At 38.8% G+C, this 23,984-nt stretch overlaps 1 protein-coding gene across 1 annotated transcript; it reads right to left on the bottom strand.

Annotated features, from left to right (window-relative positions):
* Positions 1-9,289: 9,289 nt before the first annotated feature.
* LOC127629009 (prostaglandin E synthase 3-like) lies at positions 9,290-19,863 on the bottom strand. Its single transcript, XM_052106017.1, has 8 exons — positions 19,736-19,863; positions 18,274-18,387; positions 18,097-18,166; positions 17,893-17,991; positions 17,437-17,526; positions 17,285-17,341; positions 10,521-10,545; positions 9,290-10,363 (listed from the first exon to the last, which is right to left on the bottom strand). Coding segments are annotated over exons 1-8 (477 nt in total). The 5' UTR covers positions 19,738-19,863; the 3' UTR covers positions 9,290-10,343.
* Between the last annotated feature and the right edge of the window lie 4,121 nt (positions 19,864-23,984).

The following is a 23,984-nucleotide window of genomic DNA, read 5'->3' as shown; positions in this document are numbered from 1 at the left end:
CCATAACTGTAGCAAATTATTTTGGGGTTACCCTCCGCCCTTGTGGTCTTCCTCTGAGTGCAGACTTTGATGACGTAAGAGAGTGCAGACCGATGGGGCACTATTCAGCAAGTCCATGAGGGGGCATGATTGGTAAAAGTGTCATTAAACTTCAGTTAGATGACGCATTTTTTATTTTACATGCAGTTTTACAAATTATTATTTAAAAAAAAAAGTAATGGCATTGATAGATAGAGTAAAGGAACACACTTTAAACTAACTTTTGAATATTTGTTTTTATTAAATAATTTCAAGCAATAAATCATTAGATAATTAAGAACCTCTGAAAAACAAAGTGCACATATGACTACAGCAACAAAACCCCATTGTTTATATCTTAACAAATAAACATTATTCAGACACATGGATGGTTACAGCTTAGAACACATTAAAATAAATAGAAAGAACATATCAACATATATTCACAAAAATAGTTATAAAATACACACACTTCTGCAGGTGTAAATAGCACTGTTAAAACAAATGTTGCTATATCAATAAATATAAGCAATCTTACAAGCTACAGCCATGTGCATTAAATTATTCTTTCCTGTCTTGTTATTTTAGAGACTCACAATAATTCTAAAATCCTATTTGAAACAACAATAACAATACATTGAATAGGTTTTGCCCTTCCGGCCCCGTCTACCGGCAGGTTGTCCCCGCAGTACATACACACCGTAATGGCCAATGATACCATCTTAATATAATAGAATTTAAAAAGAGGGGGAAAGGCCAATGGGGAGCGGCAGTAGGAGAGAGAGAGAGAAAATAAAATAAACGTACTCGCCGGTTCTCCGATACGCCGTAGCTTGGTCCTCGGCCACTCCTCCACTCTCTAGTGGATGATAGCCGTGGAAGGGGTCTCCCCCGTTTAATTTAATTGTCCGTAACTCCCTCTGTCGCACCACTGTCTCCGGTCAGCCTTATCCCTCTCAGGCTTAATCAGCCTATTTAGGGGTCGGGAGTGTGGAATCATGACCCGGCCCCACCCCCCGCCCCGCCACACCTGGCAAGCAATAAAATCACAAATGGGACACACTACGGACTTGTAGACTTCACAAGCACATGCAACCGAAGGCCACGAGACCGCAAGTCCACATGAAGTGCGCCATTTGGGACTGAGAAATGCTATCACAATAACATGATAGGTTTTTACTCAGGCATAATAAACGATTACTCCCATGGGGACTTTATCATCGCACGCTTCTGGTACAGGTTTTGTGCCGATATACAGGTGAAACTCGAAAAATTTGAATATCGTGCAAAAGTTCATTAATTTCAGTAATTCAACTTAAAAGGTGAAACTAATATATTATATAGACTCATTACAAGCAAAGTAAGATATTTCAAGCCTTTATTTGATATAATTTTGATGATTATGACTTACAGCTTATGAAAACCCCAAATTCAGAATCTCAGAAAATTAGAATATTACATGAAATCAATAAAAAAAGGATTTTAAATACAGAAATGTCGGCCCTCTGAAAAGTATAATCATGCATAATGTACTCAGTACTTGGTTTGGGCCCCTTTTGCATTAATTACTGCCTCAATGCGGCGTGGCATGGATGCTATCAGCCTGTGGCACTGCTGAGGTGTTATGGAAGACCAAGATGCTTCAATAGCGGCCTTCAGCTCTTCTGCATTGTTTGGTCTCATGTCTCTCATCTTTCTCTTATAATGCCCCATAGATTCTCTATGGGGTTCAGGTCAGGCGAGTTTGCTGGCCAATCAAGCACAGTAATACCATGGTCATTGAACCAGGTTTTGGTACTTTTGGCAGTGTGGGCAGGTGCCAAGTCCTGCTGGAAAATGAAGTCAGCATCTCCATAAAGCTTGTCTGCTGAAGGAAGCATGAAGTGCTCTAAAATGTCCCGGTAGACGGCTGCGTTGACTCTGGACTTAATAAAGCACAGTGGACCAACACCAGCCGATGACATGGCTCCCCAAACCAACACAGACTGTGGAAACTTCACACTGGACTTCAAGCATCTTGGATTGTGTGCCTCTCCATTCTTCCTCCAGACTCTGGGACCTTGGTTTCCAAATGAGATGCAAAATTTGCTCTCATCAGAAAAGAGGACTTTGGACCACTGAGCAACAGACCAGTTCTTATTTTCTTTAGCCCAGGTAAGACGTTTGACATTTGAAGCCCATGTCCAGGACCCGCCTGTGTGTGGTGGCTCTTGATGCAGTAACTCCAGCCTCAGTCCACTCCATGTGAAGCTCCCCACACATTTGAATGGCCTTTTCCTGACAATCCTCTCCAGGCTACGGTCATCCCTGCTGCTTGTGCACCTTTTTCTTCCACACTTTTCCCTTCCACTTAACTTTCTATTAATGTGCTTTGATACAGCACTTTGAGAACATCCAACTTCTTTTGCAATTACCTTTTGAGGCTTTCCCTCCTTGTGGAGGGTGTCAATGATGGTTTTCTGCACAACTGTCAGGTCAGCAGTCTTCCCCATGATTGTGAATTCAACTGAACCAGACTGAGAGACCATTTAAAGGCTCAGGAACCCTTTGCAGGTGTTTAGCTGATTAGAGTGTGACACTTTGAGCCTACAATACTGAACCTTTTCACAATATTCTAATTTTCTGAGATTCTGAATTTGGGGTTTTCATAAGCTGTAAGCCATAATCATCAAAATTATATCAAATAAAGGCTTGAAATATCTTACTTTGCTTGTAATGAGTCTATATAATATATTAGTTTCACCTTTTAAGTTGAATTACTGAAATTAATGAACTTTTGCACGATATTCAAATTTTTCGAGTTTCACCTGTATTCTCTTACGGTTACTAGTTTGTTTTCGGTTATTAATAGTCTTTTTTTCTTGTATTTCACTTTACACTAGGGGCTTAAGAGACATTCAGATAAAGTCAATATTTTTGTTTTTAAGGGGAATTTTTTTTTAATTTTGTTTCAAGAAACACTCTCAAAACATGAGGATGAAAAATTCTGGGTAAACCGATGGGGAGATAAAATAATTTTTGATCACGGTTCATCTAAATCTGCAGGGTTGGCCATTCTGTTTTGCAATTCGCCCAGTAAATTAGTGACATCTCGGCAGGTGTGGACTAGCCATTGGGAGAGCCGGGACATTTCTTGGTGGGCCGTTCGTGAAATGGGGCCGCATGGGCCGCCACGCTATGCAGAACGCACCACAAAACGGTGACTCGATATGGGGAAGGGGGCAGCGATATACAGAAAAGGACAGCAACACCAGGAGAGACTTTCTATTAAAACATTATTGATTAATGGTAATGTAGTTACAGATCAAACTCTGTTTGCTAAGGAAGCTGTCTCTTTCTATAAATCATTATAATCCTCAGCATTTTACTCGCATGATGCAGAATCCTTCTTCAGCCAAATTAAAGATCTAATTCCCCATATAGATGATGAATGTGTGTTGTTACGTGATGCTGATATTACCTCTGATGAGCTGGATAAAGCTGCAGACAACTTATCTTTAAACAAATCTCCAGCTATAGCGACGGCCTCACAGGCATTTTCTATAAACACATCCGGGGCTTATTAAAAGATCTTTCTCTCTTATGTTAAAAGAGGCAACAGATAATATGACATTCTCCCTATATGAAACAAGGTGTAATAACTTTAACTCCTAAACCGGATAAGGACCCCAACATTTGAGATAACTTGGACCCATTACCTTATTAAACACTGATTACAAAATTTTAACTATTATATATGCTAGCAGAAAAAAATCCTACATAAAATTATAAGAGACTCTCAATCTGGTTTTATGAAAGGAAGATCCATCCACAATAATATTAATTTAGAACTTGATATTTTAGATTATAGTCATGTTATAGACGATGATGGTTTTATTTCTTTCTCAATTTCTTTAAGGCATTTGATTCAGTTGAACACCCATTTATTTTTCCATTGTTTAAGTTTATTTGGTTTTGGAGAGAAATTTAGAAACATTATAGAATCTCTTTATGAAAACTCAAATAGTTCAATTTTCTTACCAGGAGTTACATCACCGATTCTCTATTAAACATGGAGTTAAACAGGGTTGCCCCTTATCCCCAAAGACTCAATTCAAAATTTGAACCTGTGGATAATAGTTGATAAATGCAAACTAAACTTAACTCATGGTTAATGAGAGATATTAGTTTATTGTGAAGAATATTTTTTTTTACTAAAATGGATAGTTTATCAAGGTGCATCTAACATGCATACTCATTTGCAATTCCAAATAAAGTGATTAAAACAAATGAATCAGGTTAATTTAGATTATATCTGGAGAAAGAAAGTTCATTACATTAAAAGAGCAAAGTTGACTAAAGATTTCAAAGATGGAGGTCTGGAAGCCATTGACTTTGATTTCATAAATGGTACCCTGAAAATTAACTAGATAAAATATTTTCTAAATAACAACAACCTTTGGTTTCATATTCCCAGATACATTTTTTAAATATTGGGAGGGAGAGAATTTTTACTTAGAGAGAAATTGGGGAGTGAAATCACATCTATCAAACTATCCCAGTTTCACCAGCAAGTCTTGTTGTGGAAGCTTTTATACAAACATAATTTCAAGCCATACAAGACCCCATTCAGGAATAATACGCATATCACAATAAGAAACAAATCACTGTATAATAAGGACTGGTTGGAGAAAGGGATCTGGTCAGTGCTGCATTTAGCAGAGGATGTTTTATATCATATGAGAATTTCTGTCTTAAATATGATATAGCCTGTAATCGGAACACATTTAATTCTATAATCAAAGCTATCCCCAACTCTATTATATGTCTAATCAAAGGTCGCCCATCAATTTTTAATTGGAGGTTGCGATTTCAATTAAACTAAATTTCCAAATAAAACTATCAGAAAATGTTTGATAACATTTTATTCCCTACTGTAAAGAAACTTAATTTCACAGTTTTTCTCAAAAGAAACAATTCACAGGTTTCAAACAAATTATTTGAAATTCCCATTAACTCCCAAAGCTAAGAAAATGTAAACAATGTTTATCCTTCCAGTGAATTTGTATGACAAAGATTTGGAATTGAAACTAGTAATTGTGTATTTTGTGATAATATTTAAACTATTGATCATTTATTTTTCCATTGTATGTAGATGCTTTATATTCATGAGTGGCTTTACCCAAAGGTTCCTCTTCTTGGAGTTTTCTCTCATAAGGATATTGTTGTTAGGAGTGTAGGTGAAGGCAGAAGAAGGATCTACTTGCAGCGGGACTTTATTTAAATGAAAGGGCAACACGAACAAAAAAGGAAACATCCACGATGGGAAAAAGTAAAACAAAAACACGGAAGGCATACAAAAGGTTAACCGGCGGGATAAACAGACAGAAAGCACGGAAAACAGGCATCCACATACATCAAAGACCGACAGGGGAACACAGATACAATGAAAACTAAACGAGACACAGGTGAGAACAATGATGAGTGCAGGCAGTGAGGGAGGTCAGGAACTGTGGGAAATGTAGTTTATACAAGGACAGTGAAACACGGGTGAACAAGGAAAACGTGACATGGAACGTGATCAGTGGAGAGTGAAACAGAAAACACGGGGGAGAAAACACGGGATCGTAACATAGCCGCCGCCCCCCCTCAAAAGGACCGGATTCCAGACGGTTGAAGGAAACACAAAAATAACAAAACCAAAATTTTCCAGTAGAGAGGGGCTAGAAGAGGGGGAGAACAGACAGACAAAAGGGGGCACAAGGGACACAGAGACAGACCAAGGAGGCACAAGAGGCAATCAGGCAGTCCACGGAGGCACAAGGGACAGACAGGCAGGTCAGGGAGGCCGAGAGGGCCGACAGGCAGTCCAAGGGGGTATAAGACGGGGAACGGGTCAGGTGGCCTGGGGGGCGTCCACCAGGTAGGGACAGGTTTAGGAGGCCAGGGAGGCGTCGACCGGGCAGGGACAGGTTTAGATGGTCTGGGAGGCGTCGACCGGGCAGGGACAGGTTTAGGAGGCCAGGGAGGTGTCGACCGGGCAGGGACAGGTTTAGGGAGCCTGGGAGGAGGAGTGGTCACTGGGGGAGCTGGCAAAGCCACGTGAGGCGGAGCAGTCGAAGACTTGGGTGGCGGCACCGAAGGAGGCGCAGGCAGGGCCGCAGGAGACCCTGGGGGCGGAGCAGAAGCAGGCAGAGCCGTGGGGTACATTGTGGGCGGAGCCGTAGAAGGCTTGGGAGGCTGCGCCGAGGGAGGCGATGGCGTAGAAGGCTCAGAAGGCGGAGCTGAGGGAGCCACTGGAGGCAGAGCCGAGGGAGGCTCGGGAGGCGGAGCCGAGGGAGGCGATGGCGTAGAAGGCTCAGAAGGCAGAGCCATTGGAGGTGGAGCCTAGGAAGGCTCTGGAGGCGGAGCCGAGGGAGGTTCAGGAGGCGGAGCCGAAGGAGGCGAGGGCGAAGAAGGCTCTGGAGGCGGAGCTGGGGAAGGCAGGCTTGGGAGGCTCAGGAGGCGGAGCCGTGGGGAGCTCTGGAGGTGGAGCCATGGGAGGTTCAGGAGGCAGAGTAGAGGGAGGCTCTGTAGGCAGGGCCGAGGGAGGATCCGGGGGCGGAGCTGTGGTTGACAGAGCCGGGGGAGGCTCAGGAGGCGGAGCAGAGGGAGGCTGTGGCGCCGCAGAAGGTTCTAGAGGCGGAGGCCCGGAGGGCTCTGGAGGTGGAGCCGAGGGAGGTGGCGCCATAGGATGCTCGGGAGGCGGAGCCCGGGAAGGCTCGGGAGGCGGAGCCGAGGGAGGCTCGGGAGACTTGAGGCGGAGCCCTAGAAGGCTCGGGAGGATGAGCCCTGGAAGACGAGAGACTTGGGAGGTGGAGCCCTGGGAGGCTCGGGAGGAGGAGCCCTGGGAGGCTCGGGAGGAGGAGCCCTGGGAGGAGGAGCCCTGGGAGGCTCGGGAGGAGGGGCACTGGGAGGCTCGGGAGGAGGGGCACTGGGAGGAGGAGCCCTGGGAGGCTCGGGAGGAGGGGCACTGGGAGGCTCGGGAGGAGGGGCACTGGGAGGCTCGGGAGGCACTGGCTCTCGGACGGTCATGGCCGCTGGCGCTGGTTCTGTCGAGGCTACTGGCGCTGGCTGCTTGGCAGAGGTAGGCAGAAGCTGGAGGGCAGAGGCCTTTCCTTTCTCCTCCTCCTCCTCCTCCTCCTCCTCCTCCTCCTGGCGGACGAGGCTGGCAACGCTGGATCGCTGACCGTGGCTGGCGTGAGCTCAGGCTCGCTGACCGTGACAGGCGTGGGCTCTGGCTCGAAAGCCGGAATCAAGAGGGGTGGTTCCTCGGCAGCGAGTTTCTCTACCACGAGACTCACATACTCCCTCCACGTGCTCTCCGGTTCCGCGTCTCCGCCGGCATGATTGTAACTCGATCCAGTAGATGGATTTCAGGGAAGCGTCGTCGAACCCGGTGTAGATGGCGACAGCGGAGAAGAGATGTGAGTACTCGCGAATGGTCAAATCTGCCTGGGCCAGTTCGGTAAATACCGCCGCTAGATCCATTTTTGGTCGGTCTTTCTGTTAGGGGTGTAGGTGAAGGCAGACGAGGGACGAGGATCTACTTGCAGCGGGACTTTATTTAAATGAAAGGGCAACACGAAAAACCACAAACAAAGGAAACATCCACGATGGGAAAAAGTAAAACAAAAACACGGAAGGCATACAAAAGGTTAACCGGCGGGATAAACATAGACAGAAAGCACGGAAAACAGGCATCCACATACATCAAAGACCGACAGGGGAATGGAGAAACAAACAGGGTTAAATACACAGACACAATGAAGACTAAACGAGACACAGGTGAGAACAATGATTAGTGCAGGCAGTGAGGGAGGTCGGGAATTGTGGGAAATGTAGTTTATACAAGGACAGTGAAACACGGGGCGGACAACAAGGAAAACGTGACATGGAACATGATCAGTGGAGAGAGAGTGAAACAGAAAACACGGGGCAAACAACACGGGATCGTAACAATTGTCTATTGACTTGTTATGAACAGCTACAAAGATGATTTTCTGGTTAATAACATCCTTATTCTTGATCTACACATTTGAAAACTAAACATTTGAAGTGAAACCCAGGCTTTCTCTGTTTAACAATGTGTTTCTTTCTTATACAAATGCTCTTATAATGATGTAAAGTAAAAATGCAAAAACAATTTTTTGATATAATAGAAGAATATGATTTGAAAAACAAACACTAGCCTTTTGGTTTTATTTATTTATTTCATGTAATGCAGATTTGCACTTGATCTCATTGTTATATTGCAATGATCTACGTTTGTTGCCATGTTGTTTGTACATGACATTGTTCAATAAAAATAAATAATAATAATAATAATAATACAAGGTGTTGTGCCGAAATTGGTGATGTATCGAAATCTGTGACTTAAGGCCGCTGTTCAGTAAATTTTCGTGTGAGAATGTGTCCGGTGCTCGTGCTCAGTGAGCGTCAAACGATAAACTCTCGCGTCGAGGGGGGCGGGGCTGTTTAGACACATGCTACGACAAGAAATCCACATACCATTGTGTGTTTTGCTTTTAATATTGGTGTTCTAAATTACTTGTATTGTTCCGTTTTTTTTTTTGTTTTTTTTTGCATGAAATACATTTATTTGTAATAGTGTGTATTGTTCCGTTTTTATTTATTTTTTTTTTTTCATTAAATACATTTATTTGTAATAGTTATGTTATTGTCTTTCTTCTTCGTCTTACATATTTTCAACACGCTATTCTGGTGATATATCCACAGAGGTCTATGAAACGCAGATACACCAATGCTGACAGTGGAATATTAAATTATATTGATATTAGAGGTGACCGAAATCTGTTGCACATCTTTCTTCTCAACAAAGTGTGTTTGTAATGATCACCAAACCCATCATTCACGAGAGTCGTGGAAGCCCAATAAGTGTGCTTTTGAGCTTAAAGTGCAGTGTTTGCCAGTACAAACACCATTGTAGACCTGAAGGACCTCTCCCTACCCAGTCCAGAAGAGTAGTTTGTTGCTATGAAAACACAGTATCTATTATTTTTTGTTCTTGTAATTTAATAATTACATTCTTTAGTAGGTGATAAGGGTGTGATAAAGCTTCTCAGGGAGGTAAACCTGCTTTAGCTAAACAGTTTCCTTAAGAGGACAATGGGTCTTTAAGACTAAAACTTCATTTTAATTATAAAACCTGAAATTTACATGACTTATACATTTCCAATAACACCTGATATAACTGTTCAGCAGAAGAAAAAAACATTTAATGAAAGGGATGTATTGAGCTGTTTATTAGAAATATGTAGACAAAATTGAAAGCCATTTTTTTTTAAACATAATAGGAGTCAACCAGCAATGTGCATATTGACAGAAAACTAGCCATCGAACACTGAGGCCCCACAAATTTCTGATAGTGCAAACTATTTGGTCTTTTTCTAAGCATTTGGTCTTTTTGTTTTTATACTGGATAGCAAACATACAACACCATCCATTTTACCAGTCTTTAACATTTCAAGATATCACACAATAACATCATTCTGCGGTCATGAGATGAAAGACAATGATCCAACACCAATCATGGTACCAGAATAGTTGTTATATGGATAGCACAAGACTTTTTGAAACACTAATAACTGAGTCAGCCATCAGATAGTAACAACCAACTAACAAATTTAACCATTTCAAGAGACTTTTGGGTTTTATCTACTTTCAGTCAGTATTAGGACGAAGAGAATGTAGGGAGATGGGTCTTATAAATCGATGTAGACCACAGGAAATGGTAATAACTGGTACTTCATTTTCAAAATCATTAATTATTCTCATGGTTTAATCACAAGATCATACAATACACTGATTTCACAAGACATCAATGCCCTTTACCTCTCCAAGGTTTAAAAGACACATTTTGTGTTTCACTTTTCATTTTTAATTACAATGCCTTTGTAAAAAGGGGAAAAAAAAAAAAAACACATCCATCACATCTATTGCTTTTCGGTTGAAAAATACGAATACATTGCAGTTTTCCAGAACAGTTAAAGTATACATTATGTTTGTAGTACAACAGATTAAAACAAAAAAGCCAGGACTGCTTATTAGGAGAGGGACAAAGAAGCTCTGTACAGCAATATGCATATTAACTCCCAATGGAGGGTTGTGTCAATCTTCTGGAGTGCAGCCACTGAGTGGTCAGAGGTGATGCTTATGAATCCACTGGTCTCAATGAATTCAGCTTTGCTCTCTTTGAGATCATATACAGTTTAGGTGACAGCTTCCTGTTCTCATTTGCACATCATCCCCCTCCTCTTCAGTCTGTCCTTAACGTGCCAGTGGCTTTATTCTAGATCTGGCATTTCTGAAGAAAAACACAGACACATTAATGTAAAATAAAAATGTGTATTTAGTCCTTAGCACTTTTTTTTAATGTTATACACTCATCAGTAAGGCTCAAATGTGCATTTCTGAGTTAAGAAAAACATAGATTCAGAAAATGCATGTCAGAGAAAACTTACTCTCATCATCACTATCTGCCGATTCCTGAAAATGGAGAATAAAAAGTGTCATTATGACATAAGACTTAACTGCTAGGAGTTTACAATCTAGGATGAAAATACAAAGAATTTAAGCTAGGGATGGGTCAGGATAGTCGACTATTATTTTTGTTTTAGCTGTAATATTTTGTAATATTGTGCTTTAAAGGGGATAAAAATAGACAACTTCTTGAAAAGGATTTTAGCATGCTGTCTGCATATGCCCCATTTGTTTTAACAAATTCACAGATTCAACAATACAATCAAGACAACTAACGCCAGACTTAAAATCACCCGCTGTGAAAATTGTTCCCATTATTACACATTTCACAAGTCTTTGTGATGATAATAGTTGAGCAACAAAATTTTTAATATTTAGTATATGTATCATATATCTGTCAGAACTCAGTCTAGTGGTTGACCGATATCTTTTTATTGTTAAAGGTCAATGGTGATACCGATATCTAGAGAGCAGGAAGATAGATGGCTAATTTCTGATATGAAACACACTTAGTTAATAAAACATTAATAAAATGCTTACTTATAAATCGCTTAAACTTCTAAAGAAGAAAATAAAACCCTTGTAAACAGAAATTTGTACTATCCATTGCAAATCAGTTGGTAGACTATTTTGGAAAAGACCTAAGGAAAAGTTTACACTTCTGTTAACTGGCCAAGCAAACACGGTCATTAATCAGACTGGCCAATATATAGGTCTATCACCAATATATATGTGCTATGACTCATGCATTTTTAAGAGGCAGTGTCAAGTTAATGTTTAAACATAAAAAATAACCACTCGAGACCCTTGCATTCAGTTAAATTCTGCTGCACTACATCCAGGGTGGGAAATTAGCACCCGCCACCAGCCAACGGCAGGTACTTTTTCAAAGTGGCGCGTGACATTGCCTTGTATACCAGCCACAGTGGCGGGTAGATTGTAAAACATATTTTTATTGGTTACTACTTAAAACATTCCTTGTAACGGATTGGACAGCTTTTGTCAAAGAATGCTGTTGCTAAGTAAAAATAATGCACTTTTGTCGAGTAACTAATTTGATTGGTTTTCAGTGACACATATAGCTGAGCTGAGGTAGGCCTACATACAGTACAGACGAAAGTAAAATTTAAAAAATGTGACGACATATACCCGGTGTTAAGAGGCCCGCCGCGGAGTCAGCAGTAGCTGTACAAACTGTTGAGGGCGAAGTAAATAAAAAGAGAAGGTACTTTTCGAACAAGTGGCGCATTGATGACGAAGGGAAAACGAGGGAATGGTTAGCCTACCTTCCCGTCGAACAGTCCATGCACTGTACTTACTGTCGAACCTATGCGTCGTCCGAAAATGCAAACAATTCGTTCGTTAGAGGAACAACCAACCGTAAAATAGTGTCAATAAAAGAGCACGAGTCATTCAAGTCTCATATCAAGTGCACTGCCATACAGCTGGCGAAGACGGGACCCCAGGAGCAAAGTGTGGCAATAAAGGCTATCTGCTCTATGCAATCCGCGCAGTTAAACCGAATGAGAATTCTATTCAGAAACGTCCATGCGATCGGCAAAAAGGGCAGACCTTTTCGGGACTACGTTTGGATGTGCAAGTAAGTACCGTTAAATTACTAACTTGAAGTTGTGTGTTTTGTGATGGCTAGATAGCTATCGTTTTTTTAGTTTAGCGATAGTTTTAGCAGCCGCGAGGATAGGAGCCGATAGCCTACCGTGGGTGCTCCGGAGCACGATTGCGTGTCAGTTAAACTTTTCATCTCCAACCCTATCTGTATTTGCTTTATTATCGAGCTTTCATGGAAAGAGGAGCCAAGAAGAGCCAACTTGAAGATGAGAAGGAGACATCTGAAGATGATGATGACTCTGAAGAAGACTAAAGTGACTTTTTTCACATCACTTTTTATTGATTTATTATGTATTAATTTTGTATTAATAATAAAAAAATGATTGAAGCAATTCAAAATATGCTAGTGCACTTTCTTTTATAAATTTGAATTCCTGAAAAAGTGGCTAGTAAAAAATATAAGTGGCTGGTAAAATTGGGCATCCACCAGCCACTGTGGCTGGTGGGCAAAAAAGTTAATTTCCCACCCTGGCTACATCCATCTGTTTTTGAACTCAAGAATGCATCCCATGTGACGTCCCTTAAGGAACATGTCTGATTGGGCATTATCATAAATCAGCCTAAAGGGGAAGTCACACTACACTAAACGCTCTACTCACTCCCATTCAATCGTATCCAAACGCAGGACACTGGAAAAGGAAACTCATGCAAAAAAAATTGGAATATGCTGCAGAGAAAAATACAAGTTTGCAGACTCCGACCTAAAAATCTGGATGACGAGATGACATGTGACCAATAGAAGATTGAAACATCACACAAGGATCTCTCCATTTAAAGTAGGGATGTGCAAAACTACCAATTTTCACAGACTAGTCGGTCAGTTGTTTGAGAGACTAGTCTGTGTTAAGGATAGTAATGTATAATTAGGCATCATTATGTTTACGTGACCCCGATCAGACACGTTTCATACGGACGCAAGCACAGCATTTTAACATGGAAATGGATATTCCACAAAAATATAGTCCAATTAACAATAACATCTTATTGCACAAAACTACCAAAAAGAAATAAGAAAGGCTCCCCTGAATGCAGAATGACATGCTTTAATGTAAACAGAGCACTTGGGAGACTCAGGATGATCCTCGCTCTAAGTTCAAAGTGCAGAACTACAAGATAATATTGCGGGTGAACGACATCAAGCAGCTTAAACCTTTTTTACGGCAACTTTATATTTAAGCAGTGTCAGACTGAATCAGCAGAAGACTTTAATCTCTCCAAAGCACCTCACAAATACAGCAGAGGATTTAACATCCGACAGTGATCGTTGTAGTGTATTGTTGATGTGGCGCTTGGACGGCTGAAACAGCAGCAGTGCATAAATGGATTCAACTTAAAGTATTTACGAGGCGGGCCTGGGTAGCTCAGCGAGTATTGACGCTGACTACCACCCCTGGAGTCACAAGTTTGAATCCATGGTGTGGTGACTGGTTGCGATTATTGGTTCTTGCTCTCTATGGGGTGTGGCAAGTTGTGCGTGCATCGCAGAGAGTAGTATGAGGCTCCACATGCTGCGAGTCTCTGCGGTGTCATGCACAACGAGCCACTTGATAAGATGTGCGGATTGACTGTCTCAGAAGCGGAGGCAACTGAGACTTGTCCTCCACCACCCAGACTGAGGTGAGTAACAGCGCCACTACAAGGACCTACTAAGTGGTGGGAATTGGGCATTCCAAATTGGGAGAAAAGGGGATACAAATCAATAAAACATTAAACAAATTTAATAAAAAAAAGCATATAAGAGACAAAACTTATTGCAGAAGGTTTTACTCTGCTGACTGTTATTTACTTTAAGCACAACAAGCTTTAATAATACAAAAACGCTAAGAATTATATCTCTTAAATTAAGGCCTGTGTCTCAAACAAAAAACAAAAACAACTAAAAATATTAATGTTAGTATTCAAAGGATGAAAAACTAAACTTAATATCATAAAACAGGGCTCGTCATTAGTGCTTGTCCGAGACGAGCATATTTTTAAATGTGCAAGACGAACCTTGTGTCACTTATTACAAAGTTCAAGTTAAACAAGTTAAAACTTGCAGTCACTTAGAAACAACATTGCCTTGCATGACCAATCAGAATTCGATTCGACATTACCTCTGGTACCAGCAGAAAGCTGCGTAGTTTTAATTTTTCAATTAGCTTGTGATTTATTAATAGGCTGCAATGTTTCTCAAGCAAAATGGTAAAAACAAGGTTATGAATCTAAAAGGAAGAGGAAATTCATCCCTAACCGGAATGATTCATTTGAGTGGGTGTGGTACGAGGAGGAAGACGGAGTGATGTTTGTTCCGCACTGTCTCTGTCAGATGTATCTCAGTTTGGTTTTCTTTAACTATATGCATGCATTTGTCTTTCCATGATCTGACCACGCCATTGCTGTTGCCAGCTACCAGATTGCTGTGTGGCGTGGTACCGATTTAAGTAGCATCAGGACTCCAGACTGTAACCAACTGGTCGCAATTTGCCACCGTTTTTCCAATCTGTGTGTCTAAATGTAATAATAGGTCGCTCTCTGATTATTAGCTGCCATTTTCTGTCAAGCAATATCAGCCCGCAAACGCATCAAAAGTGGAACGAAACAGCGTTACGTACTACCTGGATTAATGGACAAAGTTGCACGAGTGCAGAGCAGGTGCGTTTACTTGCGAACCGGTCTTGAGCTTTCGACTGCTACACGTAGGGCAAACCTTTAAAGGTACTTGTCCGCTGGCATATATCCAACTGTAAATATGCAAATTTAAGATTATATTTTTGCTCGTATACTGAAAGCAATGATAGACAATCCAAAACTCACTTTACATATTACAAACACACACCCCAAAGCGGCTGCTCTTGGGTGTTGCGAGTGTTATTGAGCCGATTTGTTCCACGCCAGTAGACACTATGGATGCACCGATACCACTTTCTCTTCCGATCCGATATCAGAAATCCCAGTATCGGCCGAAACAATCACGTTCCGATACCAGTGTTGTTTTTTTTGCATAATCTGTTTAGAATATCTTTACATTATTGTGTGGAACTAATTGGGTGTGCTCTTTTAATATGTAAAGAAACACAAACCTGTAACTACACATTATTTCAATATAAATGTACAGCTTATTATGAACCACTTTATTATTAACTAGTGTACTGGATAATGTAGCAATAAAATTAACATTAATTCCAGTATAAGTCATCAGTAGAAAATAATATGTATCTGGACTTTAAAAGATTCAGATCTCTTTTTTTTGTTCAATTTAGTTGTACGATATCAGCTCACTTTTCATTCACAGTTATTTTTTGGAATCCATTCAACTTAAATATTATTATAATTTGTAAACAAATGATAATAGTAATATATCGCAATCTATTTTGACATTCGGATCTCTCCAGGAATCCTGTAAGTGTGTCTGTTTGTAGGCAAGTTCACAGTAGTTTAATTAGCTTCTTATTCAAATTCTGGTAAAAGGCACCTCCAGTGCCATTCTAAATCCATATTATAAATTAACTGAACTATTGATCTACATATGAGATGTTGTTCGCGAGTAGCGCTCAAATATTGTGCACCACGTGAAGGCTAAAAAAATAGCTGCACACATGCGTGGAAACAGAGCAGCGCCATTCAATGCTGCGTGAGCATTTTATATTTTTACTTATTAAACACAGGCTTTTGTGAGTCATATGAACTGCTTTAATGGTGGTTTTATGGTTCTTTAATGTCATATTTTTGAGCTTGACAGTAACGAACATGATTAACACACAGTATTGGATTTGGATCAGGCTCGTCGAACCGATACCTGATCCGTCTAAAAGCTTCAGTATCGGATCGGAGCATCCCTAGAGCAAGAAGCACTGAGAAGTACAGTGCGAGTCACAAAAGCCATTTAAATTTGGCACACAATTATCTGGTGAAATCCTATATGAAAACCCTTGGTGAGTAAACCAGTTTAAAATCATATTAAACGGCCTGACTTTCTGAACAGCACTGACAAACGAACAGGAGAAAACACTGACATGCAGATATAAATTAGCAGTATAATCACATAGAAGCTGAAAAACGGTCCATGAATTTACGATTTTAACACTAACCGTATAAACAATAGTATATTAGACAACTACAAATATCATACTACAACTATAGCTCTATTAAATTTACAATATGCTATATTAGGGTGTGAGGGAGTACCCTTCATTTAGTTGCAACTATGGCAGTTTCTAGATGTTTAAGTCTTGTATTTAGGGTACTGTTTTTCATCACAAAAATGCCATAGTCTCTTTTATAGAAAGCATGTTACATCTAACCATGGTAGTGAAGATCCATGCATGGTTTTACCTGAGTTACCATGGTATTGTAACTCTTGTAACACTTTTAAAACTATGGCAAATTTTCATATGAATGCAAATGTATAATAATCAATGGTTTTAAATCAATGGCCCTTCGTGAATTATTGACAAACTAGTTTTCCTTTTATGTAAAATCTATTCTCTTCTAATGCCCTTGTATTATAGAAAAACATAACTTGTTTTGTCTGCTTTCAAATTTTTTAGAGATGACTGAACTTGAATCAACATCAGCCTTATGAAAGGAGTCCAAATTCAGTCGCATTGTCAGAATAATTTAGCCCTGTAAAAATTTGGTGTTAACTTATTTTTTATAGATGTTATATACCTTACTGTTGTTAATCCCAGCTACTAATTCACAGCTGCATACAAACTCAAAATCAATAACATACCATTGAATGTGCTCTTCATTGTGGTAAAATATGCCATATTAATGGTAACTGCACTTATTTTTGTAAAATAATAATATCCATTTTATTATAAGTTTCAAAATGTTTCATTTTATAGGCCCCAGACTCTCACCGGTGCTACCAAATGAGTGCTACCAACTGTCGAACTTGGTGGAACCGGTGCCACTGCTCTCAAGTGTTAGTCTGGAGCTCTGAGGATGAATTAATTATGGTGTAATGAGCTGATAGAACACTGATGAGAATACTGCTTCTGACTAAATTATATTTAAAACCACAAAATGGAAGAAAAAAAAAATACTTTTTTACTCAGACAAGTGAACGACCAATTTACTGGACAATGCTAAATGTCGAGCCATTCGTAAATCTTAGAATAATAAATCTTACATCATCTGCTCCGTCTAGGTCAGGTAAACCATCCTCTCCATCCATGTTGCCCATCATCTAAAACCAGCAAGACAAATCAGTACAACACATTAATCAAAGGGTTATTCTTTTAGTCACACACTTTCCATTTTAACAAACACAAAATAACTAACCTCTGAAAAGTTATCATAATTGGATAGTTCCTCATCTGAATCCTCTTCCCAGTCTTTCCAGTTGTTGAAGTCAACACTAAGCCAGCTAAGCTGTAAACAACATCAGACAAGCAAGACAACACCATTATATTAAGGCTTAGATAAGTCAACAGTCTGAGGGATGCAGAAATATGGTGGAAAAAAAAGTCCAAACTTATACCAGGTTATCTGAAATACTAAGTAAACTATTTAACTAGTTATGTTGACAAAGAACAATGTCACAAACATTTGTAGCTCAAAATGCCTTGTTTACCATTTCATTTTAAAAATGGGGTAAATAATACAATGTTGGCTTTGAATACAACTTGCATTTTTAAGATACTGACTAAAATCAACAAATTCAATAGAGTTTTTTCTAAACCAATATATGCTGAAAAAATGATGAAAATGTATATTGCAGCAATAGTAAACACTTGCCTTTGCTTTCTCTTTTGTTAACCTAGGCCAGGATTTCCCTGTCTCTGCTTTCCGTAAACAGCACAACACCGACCTGTCTGTGCGCCTGTGTTTGGATCCCTGGGAAAATGATTAAACATAAAATAAAACATGTCCATCCAGATATGTGCATCCCACTAAGGGCAGCATTTGAAACTTGATATCTTTGCTGTGTACTAAACTCACATCTTGATCGATGGCTTCAAATAGATCGATTTCATTTGAGTGCTTAATATTATCCGTCCCACTGAGACAGCTGAAAGAGAGCAGGATAGAAAACAACCTTAGCTTGACCACAAAACATTGCAAATAAAAGTCTAGTATTAAAGGATAGATGTAGATGTTTAAATGACAAGAACATACCTGAAACCAAATTTCGACTTGTCAAAATTTACTTCCACATCTTTGCTGTCCTCCACCAAGAACTCAATGAAGACGAAGTCCCGTCGGTCGTACCATTTAGCAGTTGCTGGGTGCCTGATAAAGAGATACACAATTTGAACATAAATATTCAATAGTTTAAATCACATAAACACCACGCCTCACAAATACTATTAGGCGCTGCAAGGGAAAATAAATTCTCAATGTGAAGCCAACAAATAAGTATATCTAAACAGGGGGGCATCAGCAAGTAAAGACGCTGACTACCACCCCTGGAGTCGCCAGTCCGAATCCAGGGCATGCTGAGTGACTCCAGCCAAGTCTCCTAAGCAACCAAATTGGCTCAGTTGATAGGGAGGGTAGAGCGTGAATATCGTGAAGCCTCCACACGCAATACTTCGAGGTAATGCGCTCTACAAGCCACGTGATAAAATATGCAGGTTGACTATCTCAGACGCTGAGGCAACTACAACGTCATCCAACCCTCCATGAGGACTTTAAGCGCATTTTGGGAATTTCAAATTGGGGAGAAAATCATAAAAAAAAAAAATCTAAAGAGAGCATGTGCCATACACTTCAGCTTGACAGAATCAAACAACCTGTTTGGTTGCATTCGGAGGATGAATCAAGAAAGACCATAACAATGGTGGAATTGCACAGACTAACTTTACATACCGTAACATTATATTTAATCTTCATAAATACATCTAAAATACAAATCTTATCTTATTTAATGTAACAATGGCTGATGTGATATACAAAATCTGCTTTAATCGGCATAATAATAATATGATCACATGATGTTTTAAACAAAATAATAACCCGAGTCATCGCAATTTTTGGAAATGCTGTGGCCATTGGAATGAATTGAAATTAAATCAAGCCCTTCGGGTAAGAACATGGAGGATAAAACATCTGTCAGAAGGACAGATTCATGAGTGTTTTTTGTAATTCATTCATTCATTGCGGTTTCTATGGCCCTGTCGCACGTGCAGGCGGCGCGCTCACGCTCGCGACTCATTCAAACACATAAAAGAGCCTTTAAACGCCCTCACAACGAGAGTAGTCGCGTTGTCCAAGTTTACCCTTACCAAAACACAGTTTTATCGAAATCTTTTGTGTTTATTAACGGTCTTTGATCGCCAAACGTGCGTAACATGCTAATGTCGGTAAGCTGATACAGGCTAATTGAAACGATCCATTTTACAGTTCATTGTTACACCATTTCTAACTCAACGCCTTTAAAATACTGTGTAATAAACCTTCAGGGGATTCAAAATATTTACGGGATAGTTTAACCACAGCGACAGGAGGAAACTAGCTAATGTTGGCTAGCGATAAAGCTTCTCGGTCAACTCACCCACTGTTTAATATTGGTTTCAATATCAAAGTTTATTCATCATAAATCAAAATATATATTTTTGAGCAGAAGGCGCACACTTACATGACTTTGATGGAAGTGTATGAGTGCGTGCTGATCTGCAGCTCAGGGGGTTTCTGGTATGTTCTCCCGGTGTTCTGTTCTACTGTCGCCAGAGCATGGGTGGGCGGAGACTCAGGCCACACCCACTTCTGAAGCTTCCGCCTGTCTCAACGCTATAAACCTTGACTACTGTCTTTTTTATATAGAGTTTACAATTAAATTACCATATAATGATGTAGTGTATCGTATCATATATCCACCAGGTTATTTTTTTAAATTTTATTCAAAATAAAAGTCTTGTTATCAGTAGATCTTGTAGAGCTCCTTGTTCAAGACAAACCGTGTGTAAGTGCATATTATAATGGTAATCAATGACAAACATTAAAAATGAATTTAAGTCAAAAAAAAAAAAATCAAATATAATATATATATATATACAAATATATATACAAACACACACAAATATATATATACACATATACAGGACAGAGACAAGGAACTGAGCATCTGTGGACCTCATCAAAAGTTAACTCCTGGTGAAAGTGAACACCTACACCTGCCAGAAGTTCTACAGTCATAATGAATGAGAAGGCCCTACTCGAAGCACCCAGATCAGACAAAACAATAAAATGCAAGATGCACTAAATCCGGTAAGAACGCATTTAATCTTTCTAGTCTTTAATAATGGAATTGATGTGCTTATTTGGAAATGTGCTTTTTAACGATTAGATTATTATTTTCACTTCATATTTAATGTCTGTGCTGTTTAAAATTAGTTTGTATCGTAGACCTTATGCCAAAATGAGTGACGTTTACAGCGCCGTCATTAACATTTAACATCACAGCAAAAATACATCTAATATAAAATCAATATTTATTCACCTAGTACAATAATAGTAAGTTATCTCTCCCTCGTGTCCCGCAAAATCAGGTCTGTTGACCTGCAACAGAGCAATAGCCAGGTGGTCTCCCTATCGTATGGTCTTTACCTCACAAATATTGAATTACCAACAAGGTTAAGGAGGTGTCCTTTAAACTGTTACCCCGTTTTTACCCAGTCAATCTTTATTTAAGAAACATGCTCCCTGAAATAGATCCAATTTGCTCCTTCTGTAATGCTGTAGATGAATCTGCCTGTCAAGTTTTTTGGGAATGTGTCCACACTGTAGTATTTTGGAAAAACATTTTTTAATATATTATTTAAATACTCTTTGTACCTCCAACAACTCCAAAGCATTGAAAAGAATTAATATAATGTCTTCGCATTATTGTAAAATATATCTGTAGTATTTTGTACTATGTATACCCCTGGCTTGTTTCTAAAAAAAAATTAAAATCTAATAAATAATAATTTTTTAAATATTTAAAGATAACTATGTATAATTATTTCATCATTATGTATTGAATTATTGTTATATGAGGGGCTTTCTCTGCAAATATTTGTATATGCGATTAATCGCGATTAATTAATATAATTAATTCGATTAAAAATGTTAATCGTTTGACAGCCCTAATATATATATATATATATATATACACAATTGTTGCTGTTCACATAGAAGTCTGTTGGTTTAGGGGTAATGTGTTTGCTTACCATGCATACAGAACTGTGTTCAATTCCCTGTGGATACCTGCATTTTTATTTAAATTGTTATAATAGCATCTATTACATTTCAAAGGTTCTGTGAATGACAATGTTGTATGTTTGACTACCCATCACACTGCCAAAAGAAGATCCTTCAGAACTGTACAATATTTTTGGTGGAGAGCAAGTATTCTGAGAAAGCATGAGAAAGTTCTATTTTATTTGTTAGGCAAAATCTTAAGATATTCAATCTTAAACCTTGAAATTGTTTGACAATTTGAAAAAAAAAAAAGAAACCCTTTCTCAGTAATTCAACCATTCTTATAAAATTCAGTATACTGTAAATACTGGCTGTTAGATTCAGTTTCAATTTTGATGAATCCATTTAAAAAAAATAAAATAACTTGTGTCTGTGTATGTGATTTACAAAATTGTTTTATATAGACCTGTTAAAAATACATCATATTTTGCAGAGAAGCTTCAAATTTGTCACGTTTGATCAGGATTTGAACCTTGATCACAGTATTTACAACCAATATGACTTACCACTTGACCAGTGTCCCATTTATAAATATTCCTTCACTTATATTATTATATTATATATGTTATATTTAATGGTTGGAGAAAGTTACTCAAACTATTAGTTAATCAAGCCATTATTCATAATAAAAAATAAAAGCAATTGAAAATATATTATTGACACATATCAGCCTATGATTCTTCAGTGTTGCAAATAAAATAATTCCACTTGTGATTGTAATCTCCAGTTCCCACTCAAACCAATGTCCCACGTTAACATATAACCAGGGGCAGGCTAGTTCAGCTCCGACAAAACGTAGCAAAACCTTTTTTTAAAGGTGCAGTATGTGAGATTCAGAAACCTTGTTATTAATGACACCTGTGGCCATTAAGTGAACTGCAGCCATCTTATCAGTTGCTCGTGCACACACTCCACAGGAACGCGAGCCAGCATCTGCCAAAACAATGACATAATCTACAAAGAGAAAATGTGATGGTAAACTAATTAAATTACACACTTATGATTGTTTTACAACAAACTTTGAGACTGTATATTATATTTGACTCAATATAATAAATAAATGAAAAGGTGTGGATATAGGTCTGACTATGCAAGACTGTAGTTTAAATGAATCACTTTTCTTCTAAAATTCTAAAAATTCAAAAATTATTCAAACAATCTATAATTACATTTTTGGAACAAGGCAGTGCTTTAATTAAGAATGTACAAGAATTAAATTGTAGCAAATCAATTCACAAAACACCAAATAAATAAATAAAAATAGATACATACATTAGTTAGTTTAATAAATAATTTAGTCCTCAGCAGCATAAATGGAGGCACGCAAAAAGCGAATATTTGAATTTTCGGAACCAGGCAACTCATAAACTACCTGCTGTAAAAACTCCCAGGCAGGGGAACATTGTTTTGGAAAGTGGGTGTCAAAGCAAAAAAAGGACTTGAAACAAACATCTACTGCCTTGAGGAGAGTCTGCTCTTCTAGGGCTTCCCCATTCACCACCACGAAAAACTGTCCACCAACTCCAAGTTCTAAGACAAATGGGAAGGGCTTCTCCTCCCTCTGTTTTAGTAGGTACTGCACCATGTTGGTTCCAGACTAAATAAGAAAATAACATCAAACTTTAAAGTGCATGTACTCCTTACCAAAAAATTGTTACAGGTTTAGTGCAATTAAATAACAGCTGTAATTTAAAGTAAATAAAGAAGCATGCTCTGGTGTTGTTTTCACATGTTCTACTTACTGGTTGTACATCAATGAAAGAGGTTCTGGCTTCCTCAATAGTTGGCCGGAATGTTTTGTTGCCAATCTTGTACACAGATGGTGGAAGGATCTGAGGTAAAATTTTCAGTGCCATGGTGCCTTTGGTATCTAAAAGGAGACAAAAGTTAATTTCAGTGATCCGATCACAAGCGATCAGCACAAAATACAGCTGTAAATGGGGGCCCAAAATGTTTTGTAACTGGATCACAAAAAACATATACTGTATGGAGGTCATCAAAGACACAAGTGACCACATCACATTTTAGGTGTAAACACTAATCCATCCTCAATGCGAACTGGACAGTAGCTAAAGTACACATCTCAGCTCCTAAACAACTGCTGCTCTTAACAAGAGTTTTAAACATTGCTGGTTCTGTGTGGCTTTAAAAAATAGTTCACCAAAATATCTAATTCTTTCATAATTTTCTCATCCTTATGCCATCTCAAACTCATATGAATTTCTTACTTCTGCAGAACACAAACAAAGATAATTTGAAGGAGATGTCTGTTTGTACTTTTAATACAATTCAATGGGGTCTGAAACATTTAAGTTCCAAAATAGTTCAACTGGTGTGACAATTTTGTTATAGGTCGCACACATCAACAATAATTTATTTGTATTTTGCAGAGGAATGGAAGTTATTTGAGTTTGAGATGACATAAAGGTGATGAAATCAGAGACCATTCCCTGATGTCTCGCCTGGCCACGTGTGATCAACTCACATGAAACACATCTTTAAATAAGCTAAACAGCATTTTAGTGTTTTTAAAAAGTGAAAAAAGAGAAGATCAAGAAGGGGCAAGTACTTTTACTTAGTTTCTTCTGCATTTAATTTTACATAATTACTAACCTGCAGATATGTTGTCTAAATTGAGGAAATCC

This window comes from Xyrauchen texanus, chromosome 35, assembly GCF_025860055.1.
Source record: "Xyrauchen texanus isolate HMW12.3.18 chromosome 35, RBS_HiC_50CHRs, whole genome shotgun sequence".
Classification (NCBI taxonomy): Eukaryota; Metazoa; Chordata; class Actinopteri; order Cypriniformes; family Catostomidae; genus Xyrauchen; species Xyrauchen texanus.
Note: the sequence above shows the minus strand (reverse complement) of the source record. Positions and strands in the feature narration are given on the sequence as shown.

Bases quoted from the DNA above. Each gene is read 5' to 3' on its own strand.
- LOC127629009 (XM_052106017.1), bottom strand. The intron at 18,167-18,273 runs GTATGTTCTTGT...GCTCTCTTTCAG, and splicing joins AAGTCGAAATTTGGTTTCAG to CTGTCTCAGTGGGACGGATA. The intron at 17,527-17,892 runs GCAAGTGTTTAC...TGTTGTTTACAG, and splicing joins TAACAAAAGAGAAAGCAAAG to CTTAGCTGGCTTAGTGTTGA.